General features: G+C 35.7%; 1 protein-coding gene across 5 annotated transcripts in view; it reads right to left on the bottom strand.

Annotated features, from left to right (window-relative positions):
* Positions 1 to 24,444, bottom strand: part of ARFIP1 (ADP ribosylation factor interacting protein 1) — a 129,161-nt gene that overhangs the window by 18,804 nt on the left and 85,913 nt on the right. For 3 of the 5 annotated variants that reach the window (XM_017959134.2, XM_021938870.2, XM_021938871.2), the window contains 5 exons: positions 22,648 to 22,743; positions 20,954 to 21,066; positions 12,103 to 12,324; positions 10,425 to 10,582; positions 4,498 to 4,672 (listed from right to left, as the gene is read on the bottom strand). In XM_017959134.2, the coding sequence (XP_017814623.2) occupies positions 4,498 to 4,672; positions 10,425 to 10,582; positions 12,103 to 12,324; positions 20,954 to 21,066; positions 22,648 to 22,743 (764 nt within the window). Of the gene's footprint in view, positions 1 to 4,497; positions 4,673 to 10,424; positions 10,583 to 12,102; positions 12,325 to 20,953; positions 21,067 to 22,553; positions 22,744 to 24,444 lie in introns of those variants that run through there. The other 2 variants (XM_017959136.3, XM_017959135.2) reach the window with 2 other exon arrangements.

Genomic DNA, 24,444 nt, shown 5'->3' on the forward strand with positions numbered 1-24,444 from the left:
TGTAAATGAAAGCATGGTATCTACTCTCACAAAGTCTACAAAGCACCAGAAACCTCTATTATTCTTTCTCTTTACTAAAGTAGCCTATGTTTTGTTTTGAACCCTGAATGAAACAATTAACAGGTAAACAAACTGCCTTAAGTCACAAAATAGCTCAAGTTACATTATTTAAAGGTCTCAAAAAGGAGAAATACTGATGAAAGGAGAAACATTAGAAGACTAATGAGCTATGTCTTTACTGCTACACAACGCAGTGCGGTTTAGTAAACAAAGAAGAGAATATCAGAGATGAATAAGGACTGTTTAGGTTAAAGGCAAACACAACCAAATCACGGGGTGAAGAGACGGAAAGTATGAACTATAAATAGTAGAACAACACATTTTTTTATTAAGGGTAAATGACAAATACCCTTAGGTGCACTTATCACGCACATATGCAGAAATGTGAGTATCTGATACACCTTACTTCTTTGTTTTGCCATAGGGAAGAAAGGCTAGACTAAGTACATATAAACACATCAATTTTATACCTAAGAACCTAACTCCTGATCCGCCTCAAAATTTTAAAAAAGTTCTAAGAGGGAACAAACAAAAACACTAGATGCTAAAGCTTATTACTATAGTACCATACTCAAGGACTACTTGCTTTTACTTTATGCCCTATTCTCGTTATTTGGTTTTCTGGCTTCTCATTTTAGAAGAGAAGCGTTACGAAAAGATATTCCAAAAGCCATGATGTGAGAACCAAAAAAATGCCAAAAACAGAGAGAGAGAGAAAAGCTGCAAAAACAGGTGTATATACTGCAGTAGTCTTTAGGACATTATCAAATTACAGAACAGCACATTCATTGATGTTTCATTTCTTCCTGTTAAGAAATAGGACCACTAGCAGGATGTGGTGGCATGCGCCTGTAGTCCCAAATGCTTGGGAGGCTGAGGTGGGAAAATTGCTTGAGTCCAGAAGTTCAAATCTAACCTGGCCACATAGTGAGATCCAGTATCTTTAAAAAAAAAATCAGGGGATGGGGAGTGGTTGGGGGGAAGAAATAGGAAGAGTATACTATATTTTCTTCAAATTAAAGTGTTGGGCCTGGTGCAGTGGCTCATGCCTGTAATCCCAGCACTTTGGGAAGCAAAGGCGGGTGGATCACTTGAGGTCAGGAGTTCGAGACCAGTCTGGCCAACATGGTGAAACTCGTCTCCACTTAAAAAAAAAAAAAAAAAAATTAGCTGGGCATGATGGCACACACCTGTAATCCCAGTTACAGGGAGGCTGAGGAAAGAGAATTGCTTGAACCCAGGAGGTGGAGGTTGCAGTAAGCTGAGATTGCATCACTGTACTCCAGCCTGGGCAACATAGCGAGACTCCGTCTCAAACAAAAACAAAAAGAAATAAATGGACAAACAAATTAAAGTGCTAAGTAGATTACCTGGCAACCATACATAAAAGAGATGTTGAGGTACAAAATCACCTACAGTTTAACAAAAGAACAAAAAACCTAGACTTGAGGCAGTTCGAATTACCAAGGAAGCAAACAGGGATGATAGACAGTTCCTAGGCTAAAAACCTGCTTTTCCTTCCTTTTTAAGTTATTAAAAATAACAGAAAAGAGTAAATGTTGCTCAACAACAGAAAAAACAAAGAAAAGTTTACTCATGGATCTCTGTTTTCTTCTAAATGACAATTACTACTTAAAATAACAGTCCAACAATACTTCTTTATCATTTTGAAGAGTTAAATAAAAAACATACAAAGACCAAAGCTTCTTTATAGATTTTACTTTAGACACAGCTGATTACTCAGTTCAAATTCAAACTTGCCTTGACGACAACTGTGGAAAGCCAAAACAAAGAATATCTATGCTATCTGCTGTAGTCTGAATGTTTGTGTCCCTGTCAAATTCAAATGCTGAAATCTTCACCCCCAATGTGACGGTATTAGAAGGTACTAATCACCTTTGGGAGGTGATTAGGCCATGGAGGTACAGTCCTCATAAATGGGATTAGTGCCCCCATAATACAGGAATGGGAGGGAGCCCTCCCTGTTCCACCATGTGAGGACATAGCAAGGAGCCATTTATGAGTCAGAAGGTGGGCCCTCACCAGACATTGGTACCTTCATTGTGAACTTCCCAGATACTAGAACTGAAAGAAATAATTCTCTCTTGTTTATAAGCTACTCAGTTTATGGTATTTTGTTACAGCAGCCCAAAAAGACGAAGACATCATCTAAGAATATAAAATCCTTGAGAAAAGAAGCAATTTTCTATTATTATTTAATAGTAGTAATAACATTATTCTTAAAGCAATGACTTCCAAGCCTTTATATCTGAAGCCCTGACTGTTCATCCAAACTCTAAACATGCATCATCAGATTCCTACCAATTGTTTCCACTTGAGTATTCTGTCATCATTTCTCAAACTAAACACTGGATCAAATAGAAAAAATTCCCAATCCTTTTACCCTTACCGCCTTCAGGCCACACCAGCTTCCTATTTCAATTTTCCGACCCCTGTCATGCAGCCTTAAAATCACCATATTCCTTCCTTCCTGCTGCTATTGCAAAGACCCTAGTTCAGGCTCTTAATCATTTCATTTGGCTATAAAAGATTCCTCATTAGTATGTGTGCTTCTACTTTCTTTCTTCTTTTAAGAAAGAAAGAGTCTTTCTAAATGACTTTTTCCTGCTACTCTCAACTTTAAAAATTCTTCAATATTTACAAGATAAAATTAGAAGTAAGATCCTTCTGACTGACATTTAAAATTTATAGAGATGACCTGGCTGTCTATGAAGGTGTTTCCTTCTTCCCTCCCTACTCAGTGTAAGTCCCTTCCAAGGCCACAATTCAAAGTCTGTATGTGGTCAAGGCTTGGTATAATCTGGCTTCCAATTACCATTTGATTCTCTCTTCCTTTAAATCACATGAACCTTAGGTTTCACTATGTTAGTCTACTTTTCTATCAAACATGTATATTCTTTCAGCATACCTCTTTTAGTGTTACTGTGTAGTGATGATAGGGTGGAATGTCAAAAATATTTTTATATTTAAAATATACAATGTCTATTATCTAAATATTTATATATTCACATCCATTATATATATGACTAAATATATATGACTAAAATGAATATGTATATATGACTAAAATATATAGTGTATATATACTAAAATATATAGTATATATTAGTGTATATATACTATATAAATATATAGTGCATATATAATATATATAGTATATATACACACAAATATATTTATATATATATACACACACATATGCACACACACTAAAATAGGTATATATATGACTAAAATGAATGCAATCTTTTGTGCTCAGCTAATGAATACCAGAAGGCTGCACTGGGCTCTGTCTGAATGATGCCAGGCAATTTTTCTGACAATTCTGCTGAAGTTTCCTTTATTGCCACTATAATGTCTTGTGGTGAGTAATTTTCACCCATAGCAGCTTAAAAAATCAGTGAAAGTGCTGGACTAGGTGGATCCCAAAGAAATATATTATTTTATAGGTTTTATAGTAGCCATGAGAGTTTCTAAGGAAACATTAAAGAAAACAGTAAGATACTGACAGTTATAGTTTACTAAAATGCCCTTTGATGTTATGGAGGAGAATATAAACATGACTGTTTCCTGAGAGAACTGATAAACAATTTTAAGAGGGTACCTTGAAGAGAGTACAGCTGAAGACCTGTCATGACTTTACAGGATGTGAAACGCACAGAAAAAACTACCAATGTGCAATGATGAGACCCATCTTTACAGGACTGCACTACACCTATTCTGTACCATGCTCACTCATTTCCCATTTCCAGAACTGCAATCCTGCATACAAAGCTATGTACGCAAGTAATAAAGATACGTCAAACATGAGAAATGGTCCTTTTACTTAAACCAAAACACAGGAGCCTATTAGTATATGAATTCACTTCCTGCTGAAACCTACAGCTGGTCCAGTTCAGCCCTCATTGCTCTAGTCCTTGGATGTGTTCATATATTAAAAAAATGTGGAAAATAGATCTCTTGGCTTCCTTCTTCTAGGTTATGCTAACTGCAGCCCTAAGCTGGACCTTTTAGTTATTTTTCGTTTATCAGTTACTGAGAAGAAGATAGTAGTTCTTTTCCTGAAATCTGTACCTACCATTAATAGAAAAGCTTCAAAATACTCAGAGCATAATCTATCAATATTTCACTTTTTAAAGCACTTGTTACCAATGCCAATCCAAAGATCAATGGCTGTCCATCAAATACTTTTTGCCATGTGTTATATGTGAAAGACTGGGACAGTGGCATTGATAACTTTTATCAAAGAAAGGTAAATATATTTTGTAAACTTCTAAAAACTCGAACACTGATTACAAATGGAATTCCTTCTTGCAATTGTCATACAAGAGAGTTAAGAGAAATAGAAAAACTGACTCTCTCTCTTTAGGGTGACTTTAAAGTCCGCAGAAAGACCTTAAAAGGTACAGAATTTACCTTATTTTCTTCTAGAAATTTCAGTTTGACAGAAACATCATTGCGCATTTTATCATATTTTTCCTTATGTGCTTGGAAGAGATGCTGTGACTGCTCAATCTTTGGCAGAGTGTTTGCGTCACGTGGTCCAAGATTCAGTTCTTCCAAATCAGTGCGATATGCATCATATTCAATCCTGGAAAGAAGAGAATAAGTGAAACATACTACAAAGAGAGTAAAATATGTTCAAAAGATGGGATGGAAATATACAATATTCAGTCTCATACTATACAATAATATATAAAATTCTCACACATATTCTACTTGACACTTTTGAAATCATTATTTCTTTAAAAACAAAGAGCTATTCAAATAAGAACAGGGGAAAAGCTGCTGGTTAATCTCATTAACTATTTCTCCCAAAGCACAGTATTAACTGACAAGTAAAATTTCCAAAATCTAAAAACCAGTTAAAAAAAATAAATGCAAAACAAGATCAAGGGTAGAACAAATACCCCATGTGAATTGCTTAATACTGATGAGGCAAAGCAGGTAAGGACAGTAGACTCTAGAATGGCATACTAAAACTAATAGAAGTTTAAATGGTTCTGAAAAATGTCTGGGTTAGCAATGCACAACAAAAATGTAATGTGAGCAACACATGTAATTTAAAATTTTCTAGTAGTTACAATGAAATAATAATTAGTTTCACCTGTTATCAATATATTTCATTTTACTCAATATATTTAAAATATTAATCATTGTGGCATGTAATCAATATAACAGAATTATTCAAGAGGTACTTTACATTCGGAGAGTGGGCAGTGAGTCTTTGAAATCCACTGTGTATTTACACTTCTATCCCATCTCAATTCAGACTAGCCACAGTTCAAGTGCTCACCAGACATATGTAGCTACTATACTTGACAACACAACTCTAGATGAATTTCTGTAACATCACTATTCAGAATGTAACAACAGTATTTGTTGTAGAGCATTTACCATCCTGTGTTCTGTGAGATGCCTCACTCTGATATTCTCCCCCCATCAACTCAAATAGTTACCCCACCACTGTCATCACTCCATGATCCTATAACCCCTCATGATAGCTCTATCACAGTGCCTGTCTAAGTATAGCACTACCTTGCTTATTAAAGAGTGATTTATCCAGCAGCCTCAACTATTCGGTACTCAGCAAAGAAGCAGCAGAGTAGCCTCTAATTTAGTCAAGATTGGAATCACAAAGCTTATACCCTAAAACTAAAGCTCTTTATTTGGAGATAATAGGAGTATAATTCACATCTCCTATTCTGGGAATTAACAATACTTTAAATAACATAATCTATATTGTATATATGACTTGAGAAAGAATATATCAGTCCTTCACACTGATCCTAATTTATTCTTAACTCATACTGAATTTAACAGTATGAGTTAAGATTTAATTTAATTGACCTCTTTCAGGGTCAAAAGAAAACGAACCATTCATTCATTCACTGATACACTGATTCATTCAACAGTTCTCAAGTGAGCACTTTCTACGTTCCAGGCACTGTGTTAGAAAGTAGAGCTATAAAAATGAACAGATACGTTTATCCTCAAGAAGCCTGTATTCTAGAGGAAGAGAACCTTGTAAACAATTACAACAAAATGACAGAATAAGAACTACCATAAAGGAGGGTAAGGTATAATGGAACTCAAGAGGAATAATTATTTAATTAGATATCTGAAAAGGTATTGAAACTAGGCCTCATAAAACTTAAAAAATTAACACCAGGTGGCCCTGGATAGGGTCCCACCCTGCCTCGATAGGGTCCCACCCTGCCTCGATAAGGTCCCACCCTGATAGGGTCCCACCCTGCCGATTCCGGGAAACAACCTCATGGGGTCCCACCCTGCCAATTCCGGGGGTCCCACCCTGCCTCGAAGTTCCCGGAATCAACAACTCCAGGAAAGAACCTCATAAGGTCCTGCTCTAACCAATTAGAACAAGACACCTTGCTCAGGCCCCAATCATTTTGCGCCTTAAGCTTTGTTTGAATTTCACGCCATAAGCTGTGTTTGAACTTGTGTTTGCCTATATAAACAGCCTGTAACAAGCAGTCGGGGTCCCAGGGCCAACTTAGAGCTTGGGACCCTAGCGCGCTAGTAATAAATAACTCTCTGCTGTGAATCTCGTGTCGGTGATCCTTCGCGGCGACCCCTGCCCAGGAGGGAATCGACAGTTCGGTTCCAACAGTATCTCAGACAGAATTAAAATACTATAATTAAAATTTGAAGGATGGTAAAAGCTGGCTAGGTGAATTGGGATAGGGGGTAGAATATTCTGATTCTGAAGAGAATAGCATGGACAAAGGCATAGATTTGTAAGATACAATAGACACACTTGGGAATTCAGTATGTCAGAATCTGAAGCTGGAACATGACAATGGAAAAAATTAACTTCAGACAGGCAGGCAGGATTGAAGGTAAGCAGCACTACAGGCCATGTTAAAGGGTTTAAATTTAATTCAGTAGGACAGGTGATGAGAAGCCACTGAAGAATGTTGATCTGACATAAAAATGACATGACTGTATCAGGATAGAAAGATGACTCTGGTGGTAGTGTAAGAGATGGAGGATAGAATAAACAATTAAAAAATCAGGAGCAAGGAAACCTATTAGAAGACGATGGACATATAAGAAATGAGTCACTGAATGAGGACAAAGGCATTGGAGCTAAAGAGACAAATACAAAAGATTTAGGAGGCAAGACTGACTTGGCAATAGTAACAAGTTAGTTAAATCCATGGGTTCAGGAGCCAAGGCTGAATGACCTCTCTGCTTTTTGGCTCTATCTTGCGCTAGTTATTTCATCTCTCTGTGCTCCAGTTTTTCAATCTATAAACATGAATAAAAATCTCCACAAAAACTTCATATAGATAAAGCACACAAGACACCTGGTAATAACTGATACCTTTAAAATGCCAAATTAGAAGAGGGGTATCTAGAAGCAAGCACACTAAAAACAATAAGAAATAAAACAGAAAAATGTAGAACTAAATAAATAGTAATACATAGTGATTTAATCTAAGGACAAATATCCTTCAATAGCCTTGGAGCACATTTCTAAACAACAGTAGTTAACTTAAACATAATCAAAGTTATAATACTGACCTTATATTTCTTAATTTTACATTCAGAGTTTATAGGTGGTACCAAAGTAAAACTTTCCATAACAGCTTCTCTAACAGTGCTCATTACCACCAAGAAGAGAAGCTCACTAAGTTTTCAAAAAGCAACTTCACTTCAAGGTTGCCCATCTGAACTGAGTCCGTATCAACAAAGTTAATGATGGTTACTTTATGGCTTATGTAAAACTTCTAGAGAACAGGTGTCCATATCTGAAAACAATTTGACCACATCTTGACCACAATTGACTCCCTTGTTGGTGCTGTTGTGGAGAAGTGCTGAATGGGCTGTTACAAGATTTTCTATACATGAAGCACCAGAGGGCTAGGAAATACCTGTATACAATGCATAATAGGAAGCATTAAAAGGCCACTCGGGCATTTGCCTAAATTACCACTTTTTGTACTGATCAAATAGATGACCCTTGCCCTAAAAGTCAGTAAATTCTGGCTTTGACAGAGAAGAAAATTCAGCTACTGAAAAACTTTTAACCTTGGATTCTTTTTGACTATTATCCATCAGTAGGCAATGTTTTAGTGTTAACAACTAGCCAATTCCACAGCTACTTCATAAACAACAGAAAAGTCAAACCCCAAGCTAAGCTTAATGAATAAGATCACACATTGTAATCTGAATAAAAAAGGATATATTATGGGATGACATAAAACAAAAACAACATTGCTGTTTTTGTTTTTTAAAGTATACACAGAAGCTGTGTAAGGGTTTCCTTTAAGAAACCAGCTACCAAGTACATGTAACTTGATTTATAATTTTGTTCAAAAGTTCCAAATGAACCTATATACTGTATTTTATAATCTGAGATCTTATACCGCATTATACTTAGGGCACTAATACTCAGGTATAAGGCCTACTGATAAAATGTGAACCACAGGGAACCAACGGGTTCTCATTTTGGCTTTGAAATTGACTACAAGTGAGCAAATCATTTAATCTCTAGAGCATTTTCTCCTCTACAAATTAATCATAAACTGTTTAGAAATAAAAGTTGAAGGGAAAGAGATTATTATTAATGAAAATATATTTCAAGATAGGTAGACAATTGCAAAGTAGAGAAACAATCTAGATTCACAAAGTTCTTAACTAGGAGGTGATGGGAGTATTTTTGGAAGAAAACAACATTCATCTTTAAAACCCATAAATGTTAAAACAATCAGAAAGACTAGAAGATAAGAAATTTAAAATGATTAGAGATAAAAGAAAGAGTATCATTATGAACAAATTAGGACATTATGAATAAGGAACAGACAAATTTAGAAAAGAATCAAATAAAACTTAAATAAATGAATTTTTAAATTCATATACATAATGAACCCTTTGAAAAATGCAATTTCCATGGAAGGATTTAAATCGAGACTGAAAAACCAATCACTGAGAATGTTATTGAAGACATTTCCACGGAAGGCTATCTTACTAACAGCTATCCTCACCCTTACACCTCCACACAACCACAGCTGTTTGACCTTCATTTTCAAGTCAATAAGAATCTCATACGTTAATACTAAATGGAAAATGACAAAATAAACATGGTATGGGACAGAAGCATCTCTTCCCGTGAAAACATCAAAAATTAACTTTTCCAAATGATTTGTGCTTTTACTTAATTGAAGTGTCAGGAAATATATATTTAATAAGCACTCAATTGCAAAAAGACTAGATGAGTTTGGAGTTTTTACAGGCATTTCTCATACCATTAAACTAGGATAAGAGGCCAAAAAGTAAAGTTATCCTTCTAATAGGTAAAGTTTACCTTCAACTATGCATAAAAAGAAAATGGAAAATAAGAATTTTGAGCGTTCAAAAGAAAAAAATCTCAAAACGGACTAGAATGATACTTAAATAAAAGCGGCAGGACATATGCAGAAAAAATTGGGCCTGGAATCAAAAGGTGAAAAGGCTATTATAGATCTGCTACATTTTAGACTCTTCAAAATATTTATTAATGTATTTATTAATATGTATTTTGTTTACCTTTAACAAGATAGTTATGAGACAGGGAAACTGTATGTATATATATATGAATATGGATATATAAAAACCCATTAAAATAGGATGTATAAAAACACTGTATTATAAACAGCTATCAAAATACAAGTCAAATATTTAATTTATATAAAAGGTAAAATTTGAAAGGGTTTGAAGGCTTGCTATAATCTGGATAAATGGAAGATGACTGATATCCTAACAAATAAAAATCACGGAGGTGAAACAAGCTTATTATTCAATAGAAACTGAAAGTATGGGTCTGGCTATTGTGGAAGCAGCGGTAATAAGGATGAAAGGTAAATTTAGGCCAGAGTATAGAGGACCATGTAATACCTGCCTGGTAGAACACAATGCCCTGTCCTCTTCTAAAGAAGCTGGAGCTGGGAGATCCTCCATTTCCCTACTCACTAGAAGGCGCGATTTGGGCACATGACCAAAGATCAATTAGATAATCTCAAGGCAATGAAAAAAGTACTTGTGGGTATTCAGGAAATTATTTATGGTAGCTGTGGCAGCATTAAGTACTAGAGGCACCCAGCATAGGGGTTCTAATTAGATTCTTCTGAGGCTTAACTTGGCTTTGGTTCTTGGTTGTTCCCAGAATCTTGTTCTCTCCCTTTCTGCCAGTTCTGTGGAGGTATCCTATAACTTTCCAGTACATTTTCTTCCTGTCGATATTGGCCAGAGTTGGTTTCTGTTGTTTGTAACCAAGAAATTAACTGAATTATATGCCATCTGTAAAACAGACAATGTAGTAAAAATGTATACCTTACCTGGCACTTTCATACTGTTTCACAGTCATTAATGTATCTTCAATTGTTTTATTCACCAAAGTGTTCACACTAGCAATGAAAAAATTAATGGCTCCAAGAAGAGTCTCTCCATTTTTAGCCAGCAGCTTCTGGGTATCGGCATTATAGCCAAATTCTTCCTAAAACAAAGAAGTCACCTTAATTTATCCGGTAATAAATCAGTAAAAGTGACTTAAAAATCTCAAGCACTTCACCAATGGGAAAATATGTGATTTAGAGATCTAGCTGTAGCAGTTTTACTTTTTCTTTCAGTCTTTAAGAATCGAAATCACAGCTAGCTATATAATTACTGAAAAAGTCTAATAAACCAAAATTGTCATCAGCTCAGATACATAGCTAAAAGCTAAATAATTTTTATAAGTTACTTTGTAGTAGAAAGAATATTTTCATTTCTACATTTTGTTTCTATTATACTATAAGCACAGCTGTTGGAAAGAAAAATACAGCAGATTATTAATCAGAGAAACTATAACTTTCACAGCCAAATTAGGTAATAATTGGTTAAAACTTTCAGACATAAAACAAAGTGCATTTTTTTGTGTTTTGACTGAATCTTCTCAAAGTATAAATATTAAGAATACATATTTCTTTGTAAACTTGGTGACTAGTTGACTCCCAAGCTTAGCTCTATCTAGGCACACAACTGAGGAAGGATCACTCAACACCAGATTTAGTTCATTCTTTTTGAATAAACTGCATCTCGGTGCAGTAAACATTACATATGACTCCTTCAGATATGGCAAGAACTAACTCTAGCTCTGTATATTTAGCAGTGAAAGCTTTCCAGTGTTGTTTTACTAATTAACAGATTAATCAGGAATGCAGCTAACCAAATAAAAAAAGATCACATAATATTTTAAGATGTATCATTTAATTTGATAATTCTCCAGTTTGTTATAAAGTATTTTTCAATTTCAGTTGAAACAAATAATATTAAATTAACTAGAATAGTAGAAGATACAAATTTAATGCTATTGCAATAGCTATAATTACATTTTGTAGGTGACAAAGTATTCAATAATTCAGAAGATAGCAGGAAAGTAAAATTATCTTTATTATGCTAAAACCATTTTCCATTTAAGAGATGTCCATGTAACTCCACTCTGTACTCGGTCTTTGAAATATTATAGACCTTGATTTTCAAATATTGGCAGATAAAGGACCACATAAAAAGATTACCAATCAATGTATGTGAAAACTAAAATGAAAGGCAGGACAGCTTAAGATTTTTGGCACCAAATTTCCACAAGCTAAGTTACACACTTCACTGAAGTCTACATAAATGTTACTGGAAACAGAATAATAAAGAGAAAAACATTTTTACAACTTTTAGAAAAAGTTAACAGAACATATTACAACAGTAACCCTTGATATTCAGTAAGAAGTAAAAGGCAAAATAAAATATTAACAAACAGGAAGAAAAATATGAAAGATTTATATACATGCGATAATTCATAAAAAGTAAAGTTAACAGAAGTCAGTTGGGCCTTCTTAAAGTGATATGAAATATCTTAAAAGAAAATCTCAGAATTCCATTTTCATTAAGAGTTCAGTAAATCACAAATATAACAAATTACCTCTTTGAATACTTCTATTATAATTTTCTCCCACCCCTAATAGTTATTTAGAATAATCTTACATGAAGTTCTAGTGACTTCAAACTCAGGTCAGCAAATGCATCTCCAAGTTGCCTTTGGGTATGTACCATCTGGAAAAGCTGGGTCGACAATGTTTGAGCCAGTTTTAAAATATTTTCATATTTTTTCTTGTTATCCCTTAATATATCAATTTGAGCTTCAAGTTCAAGGTCCACAGTTCTTGAGCCGCGGCCTAGCTTCTCAGAGATAATCTGTCGAGTACACTAAAAGTGGAAGATGCATTTTGTTTAGAAAGAAAAAACAAAACAAAATACAAATGCTAGAGCATATGGCATACACCATTTTTTGGATTCAAACAAGCTAGCGTAATAAACTGAAAATTGTCAGCTCCCTTAGTTGATCAGGACCCAGCAAGTAAATTCACCAGACGTGTCTAATGATTATTACTAATCAAAGGAAGTTTAAAGACATATCTAGCAAACTTATATACTGCCATAAGAACTCTCACATAATTATTTTGCAAGTTTAGTACATTTGGGTAGATTATCTAAAACAGAGATATTTGGCATTAAGACTAATATAGACTGTTAATATAGGAATAATAAGAACATCAAAATACTACTCTCTTATTGCTTTCAAATGTTCTTTTACTTCTATCTTCCCCCTTAAATGACTTCTATAGATATATATGTGTGTGTATGAATGAGGAATAAAGAAAGAGGAAGGGAGGAAGGAAAGAAAGGAGGGGGAAAAGAGGAAGAGAGAGAAACTACTGAGTTACTTTTACTCAGACAGTGTGGTATTATATTATGTTATTGTATTCTGCCCCAGAAATAATAATACAGAAACCTATATATATATATATATTTTTTTTTGTCTGAGATGGAGTCTTGCTCTGTTGCCCAGGCTGGATGAAGTGCAGTGGTCCGATTTTGGCTCATCGCAACCTCCACTTCCCAGGTTCAAGAGATTCTCATGTGTCGGCCTCCTAGGTAGCTGAGATTACAGGTGTGCACCACCAAGCCCAGCTAATTTTTTGTATTTTTAGTAGAGATGGGGTTTTGCCATGTTGGCTAGGCTGGTCTCAAACTCCTGGGCTCAACTGATCCACCTGCCCTGGCCTCCCAAAGTGGGATTACAGGCGTGAGCCATTGTGCCCAGCCTAGAAACCTGTAATTTTTAAAAGTATCTAATTTCAGAACACATGGAAATAAGTTTTCTAGTATTAATGTTTTACTCTCAACTTCATTCAATAATACATTTTAAGAATAACTGGGGCATTAATATATACCTCATCATTAAATGTTATCAGAAATATTCTTAAAAAGTAGTAAATAAATACTACAATTTTGTTGTTGCTGCTGTTGTTGTTTTTTGAGATGGAGTTTCGCTCCTGTTGCCCAGGCTGCAGTGCAATGGTGCAATCTCAGCTCACCACAATCTCCACCTCCCCGGTTCAAGTGATTCTTCTGCATCAGCCTCCCGAGTAGCTGGAATTACAGGCATGCAACACCACACATGGCTAATTTTGCATTTTTAGTAGAGATGGGGCTTCTCCATGTTGGTCAGGCTGGTCTCAAACTCCTGACCTCAGATGATCTGTCCCCCTTGGCCTCCCAAAGTGTTGGGATTACAGGCATGAACCACCGCACCTGGCCAGTACTACAGTTTTTAAAACTTGCTCTTTATCATGTTCTTCAAAGTTCTGGTTACAGAATTAATGTCTGTGGTAAAAATTAAAATAATGTATGAAATAAGAGGTGAATTTCCTCTTCCTTTAATCACACTGAATAGCAGAAAACTACTATTAACAGTCTGATAGGTATACTAGACTTTCCTTTAAATGTATATAATCTCATATATATATTTTTAGAGTAAACATGAGATTATGCTATATATAATACCCTGAGTATTTCTTTTCTATGAACAAAATAATCTTGAGACTTTTTCTTGTCAATATACACAAATCTGCTTACATATTTTTCTACTTCCCAACACATTTTCTATTCTCATCAACTAAGGATCCTTATAACTTTTTTTTTCTTTTTACAAAAGAGTTTTATTTTTTAAAAGTAGAGAAATTCTTAACCACAAATAACAGGACAGGTGAGAGACCAAAACCATGGAAGGGGATAAAAGTATTACTGTGGAAAACATACAAACACTTCTAGGAAATGAAAATCACAAGAGAAAGGCTGAACTGAGTATGTGATTTTAACAAGAAAACCATCAGCAAAATATAATGCCTGAAATTTTAACAAGATAAAGGAGATAGATAGGTCACTTATTCCCATATTTTTCTTCCACACCAGGGTTTTCCCTATGCAATATTATCAGAGACATTTACTCTATCCACAAGCCAAAGCATGTGGTACTTTCACAGCAACCTAGATATAATAATCCATTAAGTCAGAATTAATTGAAGGAGCATTGTTTCTTAGCACAGTGAGAGAAATGTATTCACTGCTGTCTGAGTGGCCTTTTTTTTCCCACAGAAATAACAGTTATAAGCAGGCATAGAGGTGAAGAATTAATGAGGAAATGTTTTTTGTTTCCAGGAAGCCAAAGCAGTGGGAAGGGTAAGATGATACTGATTACAAGGCAAATTAAGGTAAACTGGACACTTGAAAGAAGTTGTAAAACTAGATTTACATATATTCCAATTTGATAATTCTACACTCTTCAGCAAAACCTAAAGAATCTGGAAATGAGAGTACTACAGATTCCCTAAAGGACGCTTTGTAAAGAAAGTTATAGTGAGAAGATATAAAGTTGCTACCCATTTCCCAACTCATCAGGATCCTAGAGGAAGTATCTTAGATGATCTCTACAGTGGATTTTTATTTAAATTGCTTTCTAGTATATACTGAAATAAAAAGTAATATTGGAGATCAGTATATATTATAAAGCAAGTATAAAACAGAGGAGAATTAAGAATCTAAATTCTTTAACCTTCCTCAGAGTCCCTGAAAATGGAGATCACTTACAATGAGCTGGTGGTCCTATTCAGTTTTCCATATGAATGAAAAATTCATTTTGAAGAATAGGACAAATGACGCTAAACTGAAGAGGCAAAAGGAAGCTAAAGTAAATTACTGACCTACGTTGATTCTCTACTTGGGGGAGCATGGGTGAAATACAGTGATAGTGTACAAAATACCATATCAGCATTATACTGGTTTATGAATTTATGCAACAGTCAACTGTGTACTCTGAGTATTTAAGTAGTGTATTAGTCCATTTTAACACTGCTGATAAAGACATACCTAAGACTGGGACTAAAAAGAAGTTTAATTGGACTTCTTAGAGTTTCACATGGCTGGGAGGCCTCAGAATCATAGCGAGAGGCAAAAGGCACTTCTTATATGGTGGCGGCAAGAGAAAATGAGAAAGAAGCAAAATTGGAAACCCCTAATAAACCTATCAGATCTCGTGAGACTTATTCACTATCACAAGAATAGCACAGGCAAGACTGGCCCCTATGATTCAATTACCTCTCCCTGGGTCCCTCCCACAACACACGGCAATTCTGGGAGATACAATTCAAGTTGAGATTTGGGTGGGGACACAGCCAAACCATATCATTTTGCCCTTGGTCCCTTCAAATCTCAAGTCCACACATTTCAAAACCAACCATGCCTTCCCAACAGTCCCCCAAAGTCTTAACTCATTTCAGCATTAACCCAAAAGTCCACAGTCCAAAGTCTCATCTGAGACAAGGCAAGTCCCTTCCGCATATGAGTCTGTAAAAATCAAAAGCAAGCTAGTTACTTCCTAGATACAATGGGGGTACAGGTATTGGGTAAATACAGCCATTCTAAATGGGAGAAATTGGCCAAAACAAAGGGGTTATAGGGCCCATGTAGTCCAAAATCCACCAGGGCAGTCAAATTTTAAAGCTCCAAAATGATCTCCAGGTCTCATATTCAGGTCACGCTGATGCAGGAGGTAGGTGCCCATGGTCTTGGGCAGCTCCACCCCTGTGCCTTTTCAGGGTACAGCCTTCCTCCCAGCTGCTCTCATGGGCGGGCGTTGAATGTCTGAGGCTTTTCCAGGTACATGGTGCAAGCTGTTGGTGGATCTACCATTCAGGGGTCTGCAGGAGGGTGGCCCTCTTCTCACAGCTTCACTAGGCACTGCCCCAGTAGGGACTCTGTGGGGGGACTCTGATCCCACAATTCCCTTCCATACTGCCCTAGCAGAGGTTCTCCATGAGGGCCCCACCCCTGTAGCAAACTTTTGCCTGGGCATCCAGCCATTTCCATATCTCTTCTGAAATCTAGGCAGAGGTTCCCAAACCTCAATTTCTGACTTCTGTGCACCCGCAGGCTCAACATCATGTGAAAGCTGCCAAGGCTTGGTGCTTCCACCCTCTGAAACCCAAGCTCTACAATGGCCCCTTTCAGCCATGGCTGGAGCGGCTGGAACACAGGGCTTTAAGTCCCTAGGCTGTATACAGCACAGGGACCCTGGGCCTGGCCCATGAAACCACTTTTTCCTCCTGGGCCTCTGGATCTGTGATGGAAGGGGGCTGCCGTGAAGGTCTCTGACATGGCGTGAAGACATGTTCCCCATCGTCTTGGCAATTAACATTAGGATCCTTGCTACTTATGCAAATTTCTGCAGCTGGCTTGAATTTCTCCCCAAAAATGGATTTTTCTTTTCTACTGCATAGTCAGGCTGCAAATTCTCCAAACTTTTATGCTCTGTTTCTCTTATAAAACTGAATGCCTTTAACAGTACCCAAGTCACCGCTTGAATGCTTTGCTGCTTAGAAATTTCTTCTGCCAGACATGAACCCAGGAGGCAGAGCCTGCAGTGAGCTGAGATTGTGCCACTGCACTCCAGCCTGGGCGACAGAGCAAGACTCTGTCTCAAAAAAAAAAAAAAAGAAAAGAAAGAAATTTAGAAATTTCTTCTGCCAGATACCGTAAATCATCTCTCTGAAGTTCAAGGTTCCACAAATCTCTAGGGTAGGGGCAAAATGCCACCAGTCTCTTTGCTAAAATGTAACAGGAGTCACCTTTGCTCCAGTTCCCAATAAGTTCTTCAGCCTGGATTTTATTGTCCATATTGCGATTAACATTTTGGGCAAAGCCATTTAACAAGTCTCTAGGAAGTTTCAAACATTCCCACATTTTCCTATCTTCTTCTGAGCCTTTCAAACTGTTCCAATCTCTGCCTGTTACCCAGTTCCAAAGTCACTTCCACATTTCCGGGTATCTTTTCAGCAACATCCTACTCCTGGTACCAATTTACTGTATTAGTTGGTTTTCACACTGCTGATAAAGACAGACTTGAGACTGGGAATAAAAAGAGATTTAATTGGACTTAACAGTTCCACATGGCTGGGGAGGCCTCAGAATCATGGCAGGAGGTGAAAAGTACTTCTTATATGGTGGCAGCAAGAGAAAATGAGAAAGAAGCAAAAGCAGAAACCCCTGATAAACCCATGAGATTTTGTGAGACTTATTCACTATCACGAGAATAGCATGGGAAAGACTTGCTCCCATGATTCCATTACCTCCCCCTAGGTCCCTCCCACAACTCATGGGAATTCTGGGAGATACAATTCGAGTTGAGATTTGGGTGGGGACACTGCCAAACCATATCAAGTAGCACCAAGAGCTCTTCTGCAGTGCCAAAAAAGAGAATAAAGATATTTAAGGACAAGCAAAAGAAGAAACTTATGGCAACAACTAACAAATACAACAAGGATTATTAAGGTAAGGGACAGAGAAGGTAGCATAAAAGGAAAATGAACAGGGGAAGGAGGTCAACCAATAAATGAATGAGGCAATATGACAGGAAAAACAGGCATGAAAGTTTAAAAGATACTGGTTTAAACACATCAAACGTTAACTTGATAAGTGTGTGAATGCTAATGGCAAATTCTTAAACATTAAGGAAAAAGTTTGGGAAAGATGCCAAATAGCTCTGAATGCTGAAACTGAGATGATTCTTCCTTTTTTTTTTTTTTTTTAAAGACAAACTTCAAAAAGCACTCTATTCTAGACTAGGAAAAATAAAAATAAAAAACATAAACCACAGTTTATTATTTCAACTATTTCTGTAGATGAAAATAAATAAGAAATAGATTTTGGATTCAAATTTTGTGAATAAAATCAGGTAGATTAAAATAATATTTAAGAAGATAGGTTCAATGTCTAAACCTAAAATTGCTCCTATTACATATTTGCTTTGAATCACCATGTTGGTCTTGGGACCAAAATTAACAACCAATAAATGAAGTGCTAAATATTCCCTTTGCGGAAAAGCATTAAAGCATTTGTTAAAGAATAGAAACAGAAGAAATTACAGGTAGAAAGCAGGAAGGAGAGGACCAAAGACACAGCCAGAATCAAGTTATTCGAGAGTAAAATGGGGCCGGGCGTGGTGGCTCAACACCTGCAAATCCCTGCACTTTGGGAGGCTGAGGTGTGAGGACTGCTTGAACCCAGGAGTTCGAGACCGGCCTGAGCAACACAGGGAGACTCCGTCTCTACAAAAAATAAGAAATTAGCCAGGAGTGGTGATGCCTGCCTATAGTCCGAGCTGCTCAGGAGGCTGAGGTGAGAGGATCACTTGGGTCCAGGTGGTTACAGCTGCAGTGAGCCATGATCATACAACTGCACTTGAGCCTGGGTGACAGAGTGAGACCCTATCTACACAAACAACAAACAGTAAAATGGACAACAAGCACAGTCTTAAGTCAACCAAATCAAAATCAGTATTTGAAGCATTATACAAATGACAGTGAATGCCCAACATTAGCTAAAATTTGAGCTGAGAAGCTCAAAAAGCAGTAAGAACACAGAGAGTCATGTAGACCCCATAAGGTCATTACACTATGAACTTTTTTTGGTTGAGTGGAATATGTCGGGCTGGACACACTGGACTATTAACTCCATAGAATCATGTAAGTCAGATACTTTTTCTTTTTTGACCTAGATTAAAATATTCAAGTTAAGTTCTACTGAAAAAAACTGTCATTTAAAAATAAATAAAATAAAAAGAATTTTGTACTAAATTCTTAAATTACATGCAAAGATCAATGATAAAACGAATACTTCATTTTCTAATTGTATTTCTACCATGTTTAGATGGCATTTTCTCTTCTCTATATGCATTTAATTGCAACATAATGACTTGAATAAACATATAAAGAAAATAATGCCTCCTTCACATAGTATTATACCATATGTATAACATTTTAAAGAGCTGTCATTTTCATTAGCACAAATTTTTAATAGGCTAAATGTGCCATATTAATACGAGATAAATATGGAATCTTAATAGTGATTCAACTCAGATTATTGTAGAGATAAGAGATGCAAGACAAGAAACAGATAATAATACATAAACACATAGGAATAAATAGATAACGAAGAAGGAAAACATCAAGTAAACAACATGAGAGGAAGGGTCAAATGAACAAAAAGCTTAAACTTGCTCAGTCTAGCTTCATGCTAGAAAGGGAATTCAAAGCAGTAGGCAAATATAGCCTTATGAACAAAGTTACAGAAGTATGAGAAAGCACAGATTGTTTAGGAAGTTTCTGGGTAATTTGGTATGAATAACTTGATCCATAGATAGAAAAGAGGCAGAGACAAAGTGGGAAAGGTAGATAGAGGTCAGATTTATGCCACTCTAAAAACAGTGGGGACTGACTGAAGGATTTTAAGCAAGAGGGAACCCACGTTAGGCAGGGTGGAACATGTAATCTTAGCGAACTGGTTAAGAAGTTGTTACAGGAATGTGAGAGAGTAATAAATATGAACTATGGCTGTGAAGGCTGGGATTGACAGCAGGGGAAAAGGTGAAAGAATATTAAGAAGGCAGAATGCATAGGACTTAATGACTGACTGGCTATGTGGAATCAGCAAGAAGATGGAATAGAAATCTGTGAATATTTTAGAAGAAGAGTTTAGTTTAAGCAGGCATCACTTTTTGAAGACTACCATTGGGATTTCTCAGATTCTACACTGACATGAGCTAAATAATTTTTGGACAGAGTCATGTAACATGTTTCAGGGAGGTTTTACCATCTTAAGAAAACCTATACTTTTGAAGAAGACTTCTAGATCATATTTTTAAGGCATTAACTGAAAGAATAAATTCACTTCTGTTTTACTATTGAGAAGATGTAAGAAAGGCCTGTTCTGTATAAAATATAGACAATTCCTAACTTACCAATCACTAGACCCACAATCAGTTCACGAATATAGGGAGAATTGTGGCTAATGCTCTAACCTGCGTGCTAGGGCTTTCATCCTAACTATTCCACGAATTCTACAGTCTTGTCCCTGTTAAAATTCAAAAGGTACTAAGTGGATTTGGGGGTTGAGCTGTTTGTAATACATCAAATACAATATGGGTTAAATAATTTGCTTATTTGTTTTATGGAGGGCGTAAGAAAAATAATCACCAATTACTCTGAAGCAATGCAAGTAAGAATGTTAACAAACTTTAGAAACACAACTCACTTGCAATCCAGTGTTGCCCATATAGTTAATGCTTAGTTATTATAGTAAAATCAGAGAATTTCAAACTTTGTGGAACTAATATACCTCTCTTGACCTTCAGCTCCTATAAAGTATCAAAAGGAGGGGAAGGAGCAAATATATCTATAGTAGCAGTACATGTCTTCAATTATGTACATTATCAGTTAATAAGCATTTTAATAGCTTTACTCTTTTGTACTAAATTCTTAAATTACATGCAAAGATCAATGATACAACGAATATTTCATTTTCTAATTGTATTTCTACCGTGTTTAGATGGCATTTTCTCTTCTCTATATGCATTTAATTGCAACATAATGACTTGAATAAACATATAAATAAAAATTTTTAGAGCCATTTAGGGTGGAAACATTAAATAATTACAAACCTTATAGGTGTTTAGACTCCATTTTCTAACAAGTTCTAACTTTTCCATTGCAGGATTTTTAATTTCATCTGCTAGAATAACTGGTCCACTTTTTGTCTGTGTTCTCTGGCCACCTGCAAGGTAACAAAAGATAAAAACACAATCCAGATGAAGACAAGCGGGGAAAGAAAACAAAACCCTGACATTGTTCAAATTAAAATACTTATGCATCTAAAAAACAGAAAAAAGGTTCCCACAAAGTAAAGAACTAGAACTTCCTGGAATCGCTGAGGATAGTTTCCTAATTACTTAAACAACACTTCTGTCCATTAAACACAAATGCCATGTGACTTATCTGTCTTCTTTAAACAAACAAACAAAAAACAAACCTGCTGCAATCAGCCTTATTTTCTATATAAGCTGTGGTTTACTTTAAGAAAAATAAAATTTCCACAACTAATCTTATACACTAATGACACTAAAAAAGAAGTATCTTGGTCAATAAAAATATAAACGGCCACATGTATTCCCCACAGTGATCTTTCATTGTAATGTGCAGACTACAACAACAATAGAATGTTGCTATAATTTTGGAGAATTTGAAAAAAATAATTCAAATTTCATATAGTTGTTCAATTCAAATAGTCATTAAAGATATGTTATCACTAGTATGAAAGGCTGGGTTGAAACAAGATCTACATTGTACTTCTTTTTTCTCAAAAGATCACACAAAAAAGGCAAGAAAACCAAAAAGAGCCATAATGAATAAAGAAGCAGTGTAAATTCCTGACAATGTACTCTTCCAACAATTAAGAATTTTTGATATGAAAGCAACTCTACAACTATACACGTCTTAATAGTAAAATACTTTTCATAGTCAAAATATTTTTCATTTCAGTTTCGGGATGGAAAGTTTCTAATAATTTAAAAAGAATAATGAAATAAAGAGAAAACTTAGGATCGGCAAAAATTTCTTCTCTTACCTATTCCTATAACCAGACCAATCTTTCCCATAGCTTTACCAGTCCAAGAACAAGAATGGTATATAAAATAGAACACATTTAAGAATTTACAAAATTCTCACAAAACAAAATATAAATGTTAACATTTCATATAAGAAGAAACGTGGAGTTCATTTTCTCTCCCATTTTTATAGTCCAGTAACAGTAAAGTGCAGAGCAAATTGAATGTGAAGATACTGATTTTCCCAAGTATTTTTCATTGGGTATAATTGGTAAATTAATAGTATTGTGTTGCAATCTGCAAACTATTTGTAAGTTAAAGCTAAAAGTAAGAAGACAAGACCTTTTTCACTTAACCCATTCTTAAAAACAACCAACCTAATTGTTGAAGGTTGTTTTTCCTTTAACTGAAAATAGAAGGCAGAGCTGCAAAGATGAGAGTTTAGGATCAAATGGTAAACCTACATATTCCAGAGCAAAGAAAGAATGTTTTAAAGCAAATCAAATTTTATAATGTTTTAATTTTAAAATGGATTAAGTTTCAGCTATGAGATACAGCCTAATTATTCTGAAAAGCCAGAAAGATAGGATACAGTTAGAAAAATTATTTCCTTTATTGTTAATAAGACAGCCACCAAAAAAGTCAGAATAACACACACCTAAGAATATAAAGCAAGTGATTATGAAACTGAGTAAATTAGTGTAGCTTCAGCAGTAGCAAGAAGGGCTTTATCCAATCAGTGCAGTGAATACCTGCAGGAACAATTAAATCACTTCCTTGTTGAGCCAGTCGACTAGCTGCAACCCTGCTAGGAGACATAACAGATGGCAGTGGCGGTGCTGGGGAACCTGAAAAGGTAGACATTTTAACTGTGAAAATCCTTTTCCTCCTCCACATACTGTACATTTTGAATATAGGGTTACTGATATTTCCTTTAAAATATTCAAACACTAGGATTAAAAATTGGAATTAATATATTTATTTTCTTTCAGGGAAGGACTAATAATAAATGTATGCTACCAGGCTCACTTTTTATATAAACTTTTCATCAAACTATCAAAACGAAACAAAATATGTAACTATATGATGAAATCTGGTAAGATGACATCTAACCAGGATTTTAACTGGACTCTACTATTTCCAAAATCAGTTAACAGAATGTGAATACAGTCCCATAGTTGCATGATAAAGCTTCGGTAAATATTTCATAACTTGCTACTCTCATATATGAAGGAAAAGCTCTTCAAGTAAAAATTCAAAGGCATGTAAGGGATATTAAAACATGCTTTCATATCTCTTACAAGAAATGTGAATGAATTATAGCCTTCACAGGAATTGCAGCCAAAAATTTCAAATCATAAACCAAATGTCACATAGTGTGTCTCATTGTTATTCATAATGTGGACGTAGGGGACCTTCTGCAATTCGCCTGGATGCTTGTTAGAAATGCAAAATCTCAGTCCCTGCCCCAGTCCTACTAAACCCAAGCCTGCATTTTCATAAGATTTCCCCAGGTGATTTGTATGTACTTTGAAATTTGAGAAGTGCTGATATAGAGTATTTTTTGACATTATAAGAATCACTTTTGGAGCTTTTCAAACGTACCTGGGATACTCAACAAGATCTACTGATATTCATTGAAACAGGCATCTTTTGCAAAAGCCACTCAAGATGATTCTCAAACACAATTAAGTTTGAGAACCAGAGGAAACAACACCATTTTTGAATGAAACACAACTAAGTTTTAAATTCTAACACTGAGTTTAAAATTCTGGCTCTATCTACCACATGATATCAGGAACACCCTGGCAAATTACTAAACACCTCTGAGCCTTAATTATCTACAAAGTAAGAAATATTGACTACTGGCTGAGAGCTGTGTCTCATGCTTGTAATCCCAGCACTTTGGGAGGCAGAGGCAGGTGGATTGCTTGAGCTCAGGAGTTGAAGACCAGCCTGGGCAACATGGCAAAACACCACCTTGCTGGGCATGGTGGCACAAGCCTGTAGTCCCAGCTACTCAGAGGTTGAGATAGAAGGACTGCTTGAGCCCAGGAGGAGGAGGCTGCAGTCAGCCGAGATCGCACCATTGCACTCCAACCTAAGTGACAGAGCCAGACCCTGTCTCAACTAAAACAAAAAAAAGAAAAAAAGAAAGAAACACTGATTACCCAACATTGTTGCTAATGTCTAGCATTAAACAAACAAAAAAAAGGAGTAATAAATTTTTAAAACTGAAAAATTATTAAAGTCCTTCCATGTTTAGCTGAGAATATTTTAATGTCTATAATGTACTTTTATTTCAACTACACTCTTCCCCAGTTCTCTGGAAAAAATATAATGCATTACGTTCATAATTAAATTTCCTAATAAGAAAGACACGTCTACTTTCTTTACTTACTATTAGTACTAATTGGTCATATCCCAGTTGCACTAAATTCTGATACAGAAACAGTCATGAGTTCTAATAGTATAAAATAAACCTTAACTTGAACTGGATCTCACATTAAAATTCAAACACACAATAGACCTAAACTAAATAGATTGTT

This window comes from Papio anubis, chromosome 3 (assembly GCF_008728515.1).
Source record: "Papio anubis isolate 15944 chromosome 3, Panubis1.0, whole genome shotgun sequence".
In the NCBI taxonomy this organism is placed as follows: domain Eukaryota; kingdom Metazoa; phylum Chordata; class Mammalia; order Primates; family Cercopithecidae; genus Papio; species Papio anubis.